This window comes from Cottoperca gobio, chromosome 22, assembly GCF_900634415.1.
Source record: "Cottoperca gobio chromosome 22, fCotGob3.1, whole genome shotgun sequence".
NCBI lineage: Eukaryota > Metazoa > Chordata > Actinopteri > Perciformes > Bovichtidae > Cottoperca > Cottoperca gobio.
In genome coordinates this window covers 21,932,429-21,948,387 of record NC_041376.1, presented here as the reverse complement: position 1 = coordinate 21,948,387, position 15,959 = coordinate 21,932,429, and the positions used below count along the sequence as shown (strand labels likewise).

General features: G+C 43.2%; 1 protein-coding gene across 6 annotated transcripts in view; it reads left to right on the top strand.

Moving 5' to 3' along the window:
* The window catches only part of nrxn3a (neurexin 3a), a 200,037-nt gene that overhangs the window by 173,317 nt on the left and 10,761 nt on the right, over window positions 1–15,959 (top strand). For all 6 annotated transcript variants that reach the window (XR_003834345.1, XM_029459906.1, XM_029459905.1 and 3 more), the window contains exons 21-22: window positions 5,155–5,244; window positions 6,015–6,322. Coding sequence is in view for 5 of the 6 variants with exons in the window: in XM_029459906.1 (XP_029315766.1) it covers window positions 5,155–5,244; window positions 6,015–6,322 (398 nt within the window). In the remaining variant the exon portion in view is untranslated. The remainder of the gene's footprint in view (window positions 1–5,154; window positions 5,245–6,014; window positions 6,323–15,959) is intronic.

Sequence of the window (15,959 nt, the reverse complement as noted above, 5' to 3'; positions counted from 1 at the left end):
AGAGTCCTCAAGTCTCCCACACACACACGATCTCCTGCTGTGTATTTCTCAAATTCATTAATCCATTTCTGTGCTCCTGAGGTGAGGGGAGGCAATTTGGCCGCCAAACTCTCCAAATCACGATGACTCCAAGCGTGGTATATCATGGGTCCTCCTGATGTTGCCATGAGTGGCATCTGTTGTGCTGCTCTTTGCTCTTCCATCTTATTTCTGGTTCTAGTCGAAATTGACTGTTCTTTCATCTTCAGTCGTCCTTTTACAAAGTATGTCTTGAAGTCACTCTTTTCTTCTGGGGAAATCGTGCTGAGACTCCTTTCAGAATTCCTTGAGCTTCTTTCAGCTTGTTCAAATTCTTCTTCATCCTCATCAGTTTTATCTTCTTCATACTCTGGTCCCTCCTCGCTTGTTGCTTCTTCCTCCAGTTTTTCCAGGCTGTCATAACCCGTTCTTTGGCGTGTACCATCATGTTTGATGATTTTTCCCCTTCTTATTGCATCTTCTTTGCGTCTTTCATCCATTCGTACTGCTTCAGCTACCAGTATTTGCTGTTTGTTTGAAATGGTGTAATCATGGGAAACTGAGTATGAATCTGGGGTGAGTAGTACCTCTTTATGTGGATTTGGAGCAGGGTGAGCAGCAAAATGAGAAGGAGAGTGGGCGTTGAGTAGCTTTTCCTCTAATTTTTCCTCGAGTAGTTGGACATGTTTCAACAGGTGCTCTAGTCGTTTCTCTGTTTCTCCCTCCTCTACTTCCAGACATCCTCCCTTTATGCCCATCATGGGTGCCTGTATTGGAGTGAGATTAACAGGATTGTGACTGGGTGCATATGCTGGAGGGGCGGAGGCTTGTGTCAAATCTGGGTAGAGTTGAGGTGTAGGCTGGATAGGTGTAGTTTCTTCATGTTTGGTGCCTTTTTCTTCTTCTTTTGCTTCCCTGATTACACAAATTGTCTCAGGTGCGGTCTGAGGTATGTTCTTGAAGAGTAGAAGGAGATGCATAGCTCTGGATTTTCTGTTTGCAGCTTTCAATGCGGCTGTCTTTACAGCTCCAAATCTTTGTTTTTCTCCTGTCTTCTCCCATGCTGCCACCTTTTGTTGATATTCGCCATTTTCAAATTCGTAAACTGCCCTTCTTTGGTCCTCACTTGGACCTGGTTGATCATCAGTTGGAAACAATCCTCTTTCTTGCCATGCGAGTAGTAGCTTTTCTGTCTTTGCTCGAACCTTCTTTCTTTCACTCGGTTTGGTGCAGGCATCCAATCGTTGGTACATTTGTTCTTTGTACTGTGCTGTGGACACAACCTTGACTTGCTTTGAGCTTTCAGATGGATCCATCATGTTGAAAATTTGAAATTCCTCAAATGTTGTTCAGTCAGTGGAGATACTCAAAATTCAAATAAATTGAGCGCAAAATGAAAATAAAAATTAGAAATCCAAAAAAATGTTTAAAGTTCAAAAATTAATTGAGCGAGAAATAAAATTAAAAAGCAAAAAACGTTTAAATCTAAAATAGAAATGAAATCAAAAATGTTTATGTTTTAAATCTAAAATAGAAATTAAATCAAAAATGTTTATGTTTTAAATCTAAAATAGAAATGAAATCAAAAATGTTTATGTTTTAATCTGAAATAGGAAATAAAAATTGGAAGTGTAAATTTCCTAAGTTTAAATCTGGAATCAGAAATAAAAAGAAAACATGGAAATCAAAACCATAAAATGTAAATCTGAAATATAAGTATAATCAAAGGCAGGACTTATTCAAACTTTTTCTCTAATGGGCAATTTGTGACAATTATTATAATTATAACTCTTAGTAGTTATTTGAATTTTGGGTGTAAATTCAATTTTGTCCACCAGATGGAGGCATATGTCCACAACAAGAGGGTCAAAGTTCAACTTAAGTGTACTCGGTCAAAGGTCAATGGTACCAGAAACCAAAAAACGTTTTACTCCTTGTGGAGAACTTACGGAAATACAAAAACAGGAAATGGACTACAAGTCAAATCAATGAAACTACAAATTTTCTTTTTTATTCCTTGTGGAGGACTTACGGAATTACAAAAACAGGAAATGGACTACAAGTCAAATCAATGAAACTACAAATTTTCTTGCGGCTTTGTCCCTTTGGAACTCCTAGTGGAGAACTTACTGTATTACAAAAACAGGAAATGGAATCGAATCAATGAAGCTACTGTTGCAGCGAGCACACTCCGTCGTAGGAGTACATTCCCTGGAGCCGGAGCCTTGTATTCGTTACTTTTTATCAATACACAAACTCTTCGTTGTAATTCCCAACCCCAAATGTTATCAGCGTGAGACTCAAGGTTCTGCTTGTTCTGAGGTACTTTCACAGTCCAACAGCTTCTTGGCGTTTTTACACGCTCGAGTTGCTGGCCTTGTTAAGCACTCGTACCAACTAGTTCCTTCTGGTGAGACTTTTAATAACACCAACACCTTCCCGTGATTCCCCTTTATCTATCGATAGTCAACAGTCAGTTTGCACGGTTAAATCTTCCGCTACAAACGTAAATGTAACCCCAAACAAGCGTTAGCTCCACGTTAGCTTCAGGCGGGCGCCTGGAGCTGTATAGACGTTAGGCTCCAAAATAGCTTGACTTTTACGCCTCAATTCATTCACTTACAAACAACATTGCTTTTCAACAACTCACACGCACATTCATCAACATATAGTTTCCAAACCACACTGCATTGATACTCGTTCTATGCCGTTATCGTTGGATTAAATAGGATTTTAATAGCCCCCGCTAAGAGAAGTTCACTCTTCTCTCACACAGCCGAATTCCGCGATCTTTTTAAACCACTTCAAAATGCTTTACTTACTTTAAACTATGTGTCTATGGTCGTCTACGGAAGATGAATAAATATATAGTGAGAGAATGGGGAATTCGTCAACCTCCTCCACGCAGTCACATCAAAATATTCACTGTTAAGGCTCTCTCTTTTTAGCCAGAACAGGCCGCGTTGGCCTTTTCCTCCGCAGACACCACCAGTCGCTCAGACTGCGCTTTCTTCCCAAAGACTTGATATTTTAACTTTACACTATCAAATCGAGCGCTACTCGAAAACCTTATTTCTTAACCTTATTTCTTACACCGGTGTCACTTTTTAAAACCTTTTCTGTGTACAGTTTCATGTGGTATTTTTCAAAACTCCGTCACCATCACTTATCACATCATATGCAAACTTAGCAAGGATAGTATATTTTATGAGACAGCGTTCAGAGTGTGTTCTTTGACATTTACAAGTACTATTGTTCTACAATAAACTATTGCAATTTCGTTTATAACAGGTTTGCTCACCTTATCGTTTGTCAGGCCTGTTGTAAATATCATTGAACGCACTCCTCTGGCTTCTCTTCCAGTCGCCCTCGTGTCCAGAACTTTCAGATCATCACGTCAGGGTCACCAGGTTTTGTTGGGTTTTGAAGTCCAAAGGGCACTGAGATAGTCTTTCAATTGAATCCAGTAAACTTCTAGTTGATCAAGATACTTATTTATTTAAAGTGATGATGACAGCAATGTCAAAAAATACCCTCAGCCGAGGACACTTTCACACACCAAGTCCACAGTCCGAATCAATAAAGAGCCAGTTAGCTGTCTGTTGGTACAAGTGAAAGTGGTACAAAAACATCATAAACATTTTGCTATATTCTCTACTGAAGGGTGTCGTCGTCCCTCATTGGTCCATGTTGGCGCGGTTATGCCCCTTGGTGGGCCGTCTTGTTGTGGAGAGATGGAGGTGGACCTGAAACTCTTTGAAGAGAACCTACAGTGCTTCACATTCATAACTAATATACTGCTCATTATACATTTGTGCAGAAATACATGTTGTGCAATAATACATTTTGATTGAGGTGGACGAGTACATGTGATAATCATTAAATGTGACACAATACATAATACATTTTGATTGAGGTGTACGAGTACATGTGATAATCATTAAATGTGACACAATACATAATACATTTTGATTGAGGTGTACGAGTACATGTGATAATCATTAAATGTGACACAATACAATCAGGAGTTTATTTACTTCACAGTAGCGAGTGAGTAGTGAGGGAGTGAGTAGTGAGTGAGTAGTGAGGGAGTGAATGAGTAGTGAGTGAGTGAGTTGTGAGTTAGTAGTGAGTGGGGGATTGAGTGAGTGAGTAGTGAGGGAGTGAGTAGTGAGTGAGGGAGTGAGGGAGTGAGGGAGGGAGTGAGTGAGTGAGTAGGGAGTAGTGAGTGAGTAGTGAGGGAGTGAGTAGTGAGTGAGTAGTGAGGGAGTGAATGAGTAGTGACTGAGTGAGTGAGCGAGTGAATGAGTAGTGAGGGAGTGAGTCGTGAGTGAGTAAGTAGTGAGTGAGTAGTGAGTGAGTAGTGAGGGAGTGACTGAGTAGTGACTGAGTGAGTTGTGAGTTAGTAGTGAGTGAGCGAGTGAATGAGTAGTGAGGGAGTGAGCGTGAGTGAGTAAGTAGTGAGTGAGTGAGCAAGTGAGTAGTGAGGGAGTGAGTCGTGAGTGAGTAAGTAGTGAGTGAGTAGTAAGGGAGTGACTGAGTAGTGACTGAGTGAGTTGTGAGTTAGTAGTGGGTGAGCGAGTGAATGAGTAGTGAGGGAGTGAGTCGTGAGTGAGTAAGTAGTGAGTAAGTGAGCAAGTGAGTAATGAGGGAGTGAGTAGTGAGTGAGTAAGTAGTGAGTAAGTAGTGAGGCAGTGAGTCGTGAGTTGTGAGTGAGTGAGTAGTGAGTGAGTCGTGAGTGAGTTGTGAGTGAGTGAGTAGTGAGGGAGTGAGTACTGAGTCACTCAATGTTTGGAGATTATGCACACACACAATCACATTACAAAACCTAACCTAACCGTTGCATTGCAGCAAAAGAAGAGTCAGGTTAAACCATCATGCCATGGTCTGACTGGGATGAACAAGGAGGCTTAAAAGTTATTTTCATGTATTTATTATTGTTGCAGTATTATTTTTATATATTTGCATCTTTTTTGTTAGGATTATTAATTATCTTAAAGAAGTTTAACAAAAAATGTAATCTAAAGTCCTTTAAACAAATTGTAAATGTTAGAGGAAAGTGATAATTTCTCCCATTGACATGATGATGATGATGATCAATAAATGTCTTTATAAATGTTTTCTTAAACTTTAAAGGGAACAGTGACATTGAACGCTATCAAGTGGCCAATAAGAAAATTCCTTACAAATATGCCAGACCAGTAGAAGAGTGGCTACAAGAGAAAGGTAATTTCAAACAAACATGTTTCTATGTTTACGTTTGTTCACTATATTGATATGATGGAATACTGCACTATAATGAGAATATTATTGTGCTGGTTTAGTGTCCTAATAGAAACCAAAGGGTTGTGAGTTCAAAACCAGGGCTGCCACCATTGTACCCTGAGCTTAACCCTTAAGTCTTCTAAAGGTCCTATAATGTAATTAAATGTTCATTGTCTCTATTTCAGGCTTCAATTAATTGTGTTGAGTTTAAAAAAATCAAAAGATTTTAATTGTTTATGTGATCCTCACTTCAAACCTGAAGTTTCCACATTAATGCAGTTCATAAGATATTCATACAAACTTTCTTTTGTAGTTGTCAGGCCAAAATGATCCCATTGATAACAGTACCATAAAATGTAATATCTCCAACATGAACTTACATGTAAACCTATGCATGCCACTTCATATGGAACTTCATGTGAGCTAAAGAATGATGTTAACCCTTTAACATAATTGCTCTTGTTGATAAAATCACAAAATTGGCAGCGGAGTAATGTTGCACCAGAAATAGACTATTCTCAGTTGTACAGTTTAAGACTTAATTTATACAAAAATACCAACAATTTGATGCCTGAACCATGCCCTGCGCATCAAAATACCAAAATTGTTGAAGATCTGCTTGCGCTGGTTGTTCTGCTGCGTCAAAAATAAGGCCTTTAGTATTGTTGTAAATAAATAGTGTTGCTGCTTTTCTCTGTTGAAGATATCTTACATGTGGATGTCTCTTCCAGGACGGCAGCTAACAATTTTCAACACTCAAGCAACAGTCGCAATTGGTGGTAGTGATCGCGGCCGGCCATTTCAGGGTCAACTGTCAGGCCTTTATTACAATGGCCTAAAAGTATTGAACATGGCTTCTGAAGGCAACACCAACATCAAGATTAATGGAAGTGTAAGGTTGGTAGGTGATGTGCCCAGTGTGGCAGGCTCAGCCAGGACCACGGCCATGTCTCCAGAGATGTCCACAACCTTCATTGAGACCACTACAATGATGTCCACCACGACCACACGGAAACACAGATCCTCCTCAACTGTGCAGGTATGGATACACTTCTATAATAACTATACATGTAGGCAACAGAAGACATACATATCCACTATAATATCCACTAAAGAACAAAATGCATCAATAATTAGAAAAAATTAAAAGAAATACTTCTGTATGTAGGACAAAATTGTAAGTAACCTTTAAGACACATGTAGAATAGTATGTTTGAGTTCCTGCTTGTTAGTGTTGCACAGAATCTAATATGGCAGTTAGAATTTTAAACTGGCCTGCTTGAAGGTGATTGGAGCAATAAAAAAGTGACCAATCAGCAGCTAGATGAACAGCATGCAGGAAGCCTTTCCAAGGAGTGGATCAGCACAGATACTGGCTGTGTCTCAATTCATGGGCTGCAGCCTTCGCAGGACATGGCCTTTGCAGTCTTTAGAGGCCAGGATCTCCGTAGGCCGCGAAGGCTGAACCGAGCGGTCTACGGGGGACTTCCTGGTTCCTACTTTATGCATCAGGAGACGCTAAATTAAATGATCCCTTTTCTAAATTAATAAATGTACAAATTAAATCCTTCTTGAACCTTGAAATCAATTAAGTTTTCATTTATTTTCATTTATAGTTCATGTAAATTAAATATATATATATATATATATATATATATATATATATATTCATCATTATATATATATTATTTATTTAAATTAATTTACATTTCATTTGTCAACAAGTTTCTCCAGCAGAGAAAAGAGTCTGTCCATCCTCTCCCTGCTCTCCTCTCTTCTGCCTGCGTCTCCTTCTCCCTAAACAAAATGTTAGAACAAGTTAGCTATACACCACTGCACAAAATCAGATTAAGTTGCAAAATAAGTACACATATTATAAATAATAAAATATGTATAATCAATCCGAACGATTGCACTGGACTGTTTAAGTCAGGGGTCTCAAACTCAATTTACCTGGCGGCCTAGAGTCTGGGTGAGGCTGGGCCGCATCAAATATTCCACAAAAAAAGGGTTTCTATTACAACTGATCCAATCTTCTCAATCTTTAGTAATAACAGTTCAGAACATGAACGGTTCTTCAGAACATATGCTTCTCCAACCTACTCCTTGCTGCCAGAGACCTGGCAGCGCTTCCTCTTACACAGCTGAGCCACATTTGGCTTGAGGGAGGAAGCAATTTAGACCCTCAGTATGGCTTGAAGATGTTCATCAGTAAGTTTGGACCTGTACTTTGACTTATTAAAGTTCATGGTGGAGAAGAGCTTTTCACACAGATCTGTGCTCCCAAAAAGTTACATGGTCCGCTTGAACATCCTGCAAAGCTCAGGGAAGGTGGGGGGCAATTCTCTCAAAAATTGTCCCAGTTTGTCTGCTTTTCCACTCCCCTCCCTGAACTTGGCTTTGAGTTCAGAATTGCACTGCAGGTCAATGAGCTCCATTTGAAGCACAGGAGGGGCATCTTGCACATCGAAGGAGAAGGGGTCAGCAAAAATTTGAAAATTGGCTCTGTGTGTCTTGAAGTCTGTAAACCTGTGATCAAATTCCTCCTGTAGCTTTACAATGGTATCAGCATACTTCTCACCACTGAATGGTGTGCCCACATCCATGCGTGCCTTGCATGCTGGGAAATGGCAGAGGTTTGTCTGAGAGAGCTGGGCTTTCCATAACACAAGTTTTGTGGAGAATGCTCTGACGTTGTCATAGGCAGCACTGACAAGCTGCCCCTGGCCTTGTAATTTCTTGTTCATTACATTCAGCTCTTGTGTGATGTCAACAAGAAAAGCTAAGTCCATGAGCCATTTGGGATCACTTAGCAAAGGAACAGCCATCCATCCTTCTCCATGAAGGCTTTCACTTCTGATCTCAACTCAAAAAACCTCTTCAAGACGTTTCCCCTGCTAAGCCAACGTACCTCGGTGAAGTAGAGCACATCCTCATATGCTGACTCTATTTCCTCCAAAAAGGCGCGGAACTGGCGGTGCTTTAAGCCCCTGGATCTGATATGGTTGATGCATTTCACAACGACAGACATCACATTGTCAAACTTCAGGCATTTGCTGCAAAGGGCCTGCTGATGGATAATGCAGTGCAGAACAATGGCCATACCCTCATCTCCCAATTTTCTTTGAACAAGTGCCACCAGTCCATTTTTCCTCCCTGTCATTGATGGTGCTCCGTCGGTTGTTATTCCAGCAAACCTCTTCCATGGTAAACCGGCATCCACAATGGCGTCAAACAGCTGGCGGAATATTTCCTGAGCGGTGGTCTGATCATGCATTGGAATCACTGTGAGCAACTCCTCCATCACTTCAAAATTGTCGCCAACACCGCGGACATACATTGCGAGCTGCGCAGTGTCAGTGATGTCTGTGCTCTCATCAAGAGTGACTGAGTATGCACGGAAATGTTTAGCTTTCTCACGCAGTTGATCGTATATGTTACCCGACAGGTCAGAAATGCGCTCTGCCACTGTGTTGGCTGAAAGGCTGATGTTGCTTAACTGACCCTTCTTTTCCGGACAGACTATACTTGCAGCCTGTAACATGCACTTTTTGACGAACTCGCCGTCTTTGAATGGCTTTCCCGCCTTAGCAATCATCTCACTCACCACGTAGCTAGCTTCGACTGCCGCATCACTCTCTTTGCTTGCTTTCTTTAAAAAATCTTGTTGCCTCAGTAGACATGTTTTAAGATTGGCGACCTGGTCCTCTCTCTCATCTCCCTGGTATTTTGCATACACGTCAGGATGCCCCTGTGCTCAACAAAAAAATATTCCGTCTCCCACTTTTCCTGAAATTGTCTGCGCTCGTCGCCAACCTTTCTCTTCACGGCAGGTTTTGAGAAAGACATGACGGGCTGGGTGACAAAAAAAAACGTTGCTGTCACGAGCCTGAGCTATGGTAGCCTATAAGTTATTAAAACAAATATACAACGCCCAGGGCAACGACTCGGCAAAAAGGTGCGTGCCAGAAAAACGCGTGGGCCGCACTAACACTAAACTTTGATGTCAAGTAGGGGGCCACAAAATATCGTCCAGCGGGCCGCAATTGGCGAGTCTGAAACCCCTAGTTTAAGTGATATTCAACTATCAGAAAACCAAGCAGGTAATATGAAGTATACATTATCTATACAATCGCCACAATCTATGTAAAATATAAATCAACATTTACAACTCTTAGGTTTAAAAGTTAAGATCTTAAAAGTTTCAAAGGCTAACTTATGTCGGATGCCGGCAGCCAAGCAGCCGCTCCTAACAGCTAATGAGCAGCTAGCTTAACTAGCATCGGCGCTAACATCCCGTAACTTAACCGTCATTTTAACAAAAATGTTATGTTTTAAGGTCCTTTGATTTTATAACATTGGTATCGTTAGCTATTTGAGCGAGTTGAAACCCAATACTTACATTTGCCGCTATTGCTGGGTCGAGGGGTGCCATTTTTCGGCAGAATCTTTTTCTCTGGGCGCGCAATGAATCTTGGGATACCTGAGGCCGTGTAGGATACATCAGATGTATTCTGCAAATCTGGCAAAAAAAGACCGCATTAGTCGGCTGTATCTGAAGGAGTCGCTGAAATGGGACACCCCTGTCGCCACCGCTGTGATGTAATTGGTCTACAAATGCAGCCTCCGAATGCTGCAGCCCCTGAATTGAGACACAGCCAGTGTAGACCTTTAATGAGCTTGTTTTGTTTTATAAATGGTCAACCACACATCAGCAACTCTTTTGATTATTATTTTACACACAATCTTTATAATAGGAACATTTGTACATTCCATCATCTTCCTTTAAAACAGATATATTTCACATTTTATATATCTTTTCCTATCTTTTATTGCACATTTTATATTTATAAATGTGTGTCTTTTGAAGTAGCTGTCCCAAGATATGGACAAATTCCTTGTATATGAAAGATGTCTTGCCGTAAACTTGTGTCTGATTGTCATTCAAGCTTATTGCTGATGATGTTGTTGTGTCTGGCCTCATTCACATACATGTAATCTGATGGTTAGTTTCATGTCAGATCTTACACAGCAGCCCCGTGTCCAGGTAAAAATGTTGCCTTTGCAATTTCTGCAAACTCCAGATATGTTGAATGTCAACGTTTTTGCAAGTGACATATAACAGCGAGCGAGGGACCTGTACAGATACAGACCCCTCAAATGTCCCCTCCCTCCCTGAGATCCCTGCTAGGTCATCGTCAGGTACTTGGCTGAAGAGAAACGATGACGTAGTGAAAGCATGGCGACTGGTGATGCTACTCTGACGCATTGTGTGAAAATCAGTTGCAATGTATTATCTATCCACCAGGTGGAGCAGTGACGGAAGCTGACGCAGTTTAACTGGAACAGTTTAATGTAATTCCAACACAGAGCTACTTTCTATGATTATTATCATATCATGATCATATTATATTAACCAGGTCATGACATTATCATGCTGAAGCTTTCAGTGGTATAGTAACAGGCAGGACAAACTAACAATACTTTTTAAACAAAGAAATAAATCATTTAATGTATCGTACGTTTGCTGAATTTATAAGAAGGCACGAGCAATTACAAATGTGCCGTAGACAGCGCCATTTAAACTTTATAAAGTTTCCTCCTAATTTAACAACTGACAAAATGACGTGAATTTATGGTGCCTGGTGATATTCTCGGCAACAAAAATAATGAAATTGTGGTCGAAGTTTACTGTATTATTTGTTACCTTCATTAAAATGTCTATTTTTCATAGATGTATCGTAAAGATGAAACATGTTCAAATGGACAGTGTGAAAACTCTTTTGGTTTGCAAAGCAAACCCCAAAACAGTCAAAGTGTAAAGCTGTGTTGAAAGTACAGGATAGGTTTCAGTTTGTATATCGCTTCACCTCCTTTTATACTCTTAAGTAAGTACAAAAGTAAAAGCATCAAAATATAAATACAAAAAGTAAATGTTTTCCCATATATTGATTTAAAATATAAATAAATGAAGTATCTATAGTGCATAATTAAATGTTTGTCATCACGAAACAAGTGTGAAGTATTTAGAAAAAAAGTTTGAGTATAAAAACATTTCCAAAGGCATCCAAGAGAACACATGTTATCGTTCTGTGGTTTAGTAACGAGTATAACATCCCTAAACCCTTCAGGCTGTGTGGGATGGGAAAACTTTCCTGGTGATGGCATCTGTCATCCAACTGTACTAAAAGTGAAGATGGACGTACAGGTCATGGGAGTGATATTCCTCAAATCTTCAAATTTGGATATATTATTATATGTTTGTTCATATTGCTTTATAGTCTTTTGATTTACAGTGTGGTTGGCTTAGTGACGGGGCTCATATAGGGAACCTCCAGATGTCAGTCTGATTACTCTTTCACAGCTGTACTGGAGTTGCTAACTGCTTCTCTTTTGAAGATGCAAGCTTTGGTAGAATTGCTATTGTTAAATGATGTTTGGCATGCATTGCCTTTTACTTATCAAGTCTAATGACAATAAAATCTTAAGTCGCAGCCCCTTTTCTCAAGCTTTCAACTGTGTAACTCAGACACCTGTGTTTGTTTGAGTGGCTGATGATAAAGACCACAGTGTGCAGGAAACCCACCCACACAATATCAGTATGAAGACAAGGATTGGACGCTGCAAACATCAGAACAGAGAATTCAAGTGACAGGAAGTTAACTTTGTCTTCCGACCACTCAAAGTGTTTTTGCACAACATGTCACCCATTTAAAGACACACTCCCTCACAGATGGCACAGGGAGCCATCCAGGGTTCAGTATCTTGTCCAATGACATTTTGACACGCGGACCGGAGGAGCCGGGGATCTAAACGCCGACCAACATGGGACATCATCATGACATCACACATGACAGCTGTGGGGAACTACATCAGTGAAACTTACAACATAGACTGAAGGTATTCCAGTTACAAACATAGCAACATATTTAAGCATTAATATGATATAAAGAGAGTAAAGTCCAATTTGTATCTCCTAATTCCAAATAAACTTGACAATTGGCTGATGAGGGAATTATCCCTCAAAGGTTGCAAAGTATCTGTTGGAAAAAACAAGCCTACGAAGAGCTACGAAACACTCGTATGAATTTATAATAATAATAAAATGACTTTTGGGTTAAATTATTTTATAAGTATCACAGTTGGTACATGAAAAATGTGTTATTTGAATTCCAGCACGGGAATATAGCACAGTATATATGAAACATATATTCAATACACTGTGTGGAACTAAGATTTATTGGCTTATTTTAGTTTTATCTCTAGGAAACCCAGCATACAGTATACCATTTCAAGAATGAGACTTTACATTGCACTACACTACACCATCCATCCATCCATCGTCTACCGCTTATCCGGGATCGGGTCGCGGGGGCAGCAGCTCCAGTAAGGAACCCCAATCTTCCCTTCTCCGGGCCACATCCTCCAGCTCCGACTGGGGGATCCTGAGGCGTTCCCAGGCCATTGAGGAGATATAATCTCTCCACCGAGTCCTGGGTCTTCCCCGGGGTCTCCTCCCAGCTGGACGTGCCTGGAACACCTCCCTAGGGAGGCGCCCAGGTGGCATCCTTACTACATGCCCGAACCACCTCAACTGGCTCCTTTCAACGTAAAGGAGCAGCGGCTCTACTCCGAGTCTCTCACGGATGGCTGAGCTTCTCACCCTATCTCTAAGGGAGACGCCAGCCACCCGTCTGAGAAAACCCATTTCGGCCGCTTGTACCCGTGATCTCGTTCTTTCGGTCATGACCCAGCCTTCATGACCATAGGTGAGGGTAGGAACGAAGATCGACCGGTAGATTGAGAGCTTTGCCTTCTGGCTCAGCTCTCTTTTCGTCACAACGGTGTGGTAAAGTGACTGTATTACCGCCCCCGCTGCTCCGATTCTCCAGCCAATCTCTCGCTCCATTGTCCCCTCACTCGCGAACAAGACCCCGAGGTACTTGAACTCCTTCACTTGGGGTAATGGCTCATTCCCTACCCGGAGTAGGCAATCCACCGGTTTCCTGCTGAGAGCCATGGCCTCAGATTTGGAGGTGCTGATCCTCATCCCAACCGCTTCACACTCGGCTGCGAACCGATTCAGTGACTGTTGAAGGTCACAGACTGATGATGCCATAAGGACCACATCATCTGAAAAGAGCAGCGATGAGATCCTCAGGTCACCGAACTGCAACCCCTCTCCTCCACGACTACGCCTCGATATCCTATCCATGAAAATCACGAACAGGATTGGTGATAAAGCGCAGCCCTGGCGGAGGCCAACATTCACGGGAAACGAGTCCGACTTACTGCCGAGTATTCGGACACAACTCTCGCTTTGGGCGTACAGGGATTGGATGGCCCTCAAAAGTGACCCCCTCACCCCATACTCCCGCAGCACCTCCCACAGTATCACCCGGGGGACCCGGTCATACGCCTTCTCCAGATCCACAAAACACATGTAGACCGGATGGGCGTACTCCCAGGCCCCCTCCAGGATCCTTGCAAGAGTGAAGAGTTGGTCCGTTGTTCCACGACCAGGACGGAATCCGCATTGTTCCTCTTCAATCAGAGGTTCGACTACCGGCCGAACCCTCCTTTCCAGTACCTTGGAGTAGACTTTACCAGGGAGGCTGAGAAGTGTGATACCCCTGTAGTTGGCACACACTCTCTGGTCCCCCTTTTTAAATAGGGGAACCACCACCCCGGTCTGCCAACCCCTAGGCACTGTCCCAGACTTCCACGCAATGTTGACGAGGCGTGTCAACCAAGACAGCCCCTCAACACCCAAAGCCTTCAGCATTTCTGGACGGATCTCATCAACCCCTGCGGCTTTGCCACTGTGGAGTTGTTTGACTACCTCAGTGACTTCCATCAGGGAAATTGACGATGATCCCCCATCAGCTTCCAGCTCTGCCTCAACCATAGAGGGCGTGTTAGTCGGATTCAGGAGTTCCTCAAAGTGCTCCTTCCACCGGCCGATAACCTTCTCAGTTGAAGTCAGCAGGGTCCCACCCTTGCTGTACACAGCTTGGATGGTTCTTAGCTTCCCCTTCCTGAGGTGCCGGATGGTTTTCCAGAAGCACCTTGGTGCCGATCGAAAGTCCTTCTCCATAGCTTCTCCGAACTTCTCCCACACCCGTTGCTTTGCCTCTGACACGGCAGAAGCTGCCGCCCTTCTAGTCCTTCGATACCCTGCAACTGTTTCCGGAGTCCTCCCGGATAACATAACCCGGAAGGACTCCTTCTTCAGTCGGACGGCTTCCCTGACCACCGGGGTCCACCACGGTGTTCGAGGGTTACCGCCCCTTGAGGCACCTAAGACCTTGAGACCACAGCTCATCACTGCAGCTTCAGCAATAGAGGTTTTGAACATCGCCCACTCAGGTTCAATGCCCCCAACCTCCACAGGGATGGCTGAAAAGCTCCGCCGGAGGTGTGAGTTAAAGATCCCCAGGACAGGGGCTTCCTCCAGACGTTCCCAGTTCACCCGCACTACCCGTTTGGGTTTACCAGGTCTGTCCAGAGTCTTCCCCCACCCCTTGATCCAACTCACCACCAGATGGTGATCAGTCGACAGCTCCGCCCCTCTCTTCACCCGAGTGTCCAAAACATGCGGCCTCAGGTCAGATGATACGATTACGAAATCGATCATTGACCTTTGGCCTAGGGTGCTCTGGTACCACGTGCACTTATGAGCATCCTTATGTTCGAACATGGTGTTTGTTATGGCCATTCCATGGCTAGCACAGAAGTCCAACAACAAACGACCGTTCGGGTTTAGATCAGGGAGGCCCTTCCTCCCAATCACGCCTCTCCAGGTGCTCCATCGTTTCCCACGTGTGCGTTGAAGTCTCCCAGCAAGACTACGGAGTCCCCTACTGGAGCCCCCTCCAGGGCTCCATTCAGGGTCTCCAAGAAGGCCGAATACTCAGAACTGCGGTTTGGGGCATAGGCACAAACAACAGTCAGAGTTTTCCCCCCCATAACCCGAAGGCGTAGGGAGGCGACCCTCTCGTCCACCGGGATAAACTCCAACGTAGCGGCGCTCAGCCGGGGGCTAGTGAGTATCCCCACCCCGGCCCGACGCCTCACACCTTGGGCAACTCCGGAGAAGAATAGAGTCCAACCCCTATCCAGAAGTACGGTTCCAGAGCCAAGACTGTGCGTGGAGGTAAGCCCCACCAGATCCAACTGGTAGCGATCCACCTCCCGCACTAGTTCCGGCTCCTTCCCCCACAGAGAGGTGACGTTCCACGTCCCCAGAGCCAGCCTCTGCTGCCCGGGTCTGGTCCGTCGAGGTCCCTGACCATCACTGCCACCCATGTGACAGCGCACCCGACACTACACTACACGACATGGACAAACAAATCAGAACGCCATCAGAACTGTGATCACCTGGTACAAACCAAATAGAGTTGGAGGGAAACATTTTTATTGATTGAACACTGAAAACAGACACCAGCGACTTGTGAACATCAGATCATAACCACACACAGAATCCACTTGGAAGAGTTCAAAGGTCATGGACTGCAGAAAGATGAAGGAGAAATCAGACACCATCTTTAAACAGAGGGGTTACCGTCTCCATCTAGATAGAACCACCAGGTCATGTGACAACAACTGAGCCTTCTTTAAGACAAGTGAGCAAACGTACAGAAAATCAGAGACTGTGAGATGCAGTCGCAAGCTCT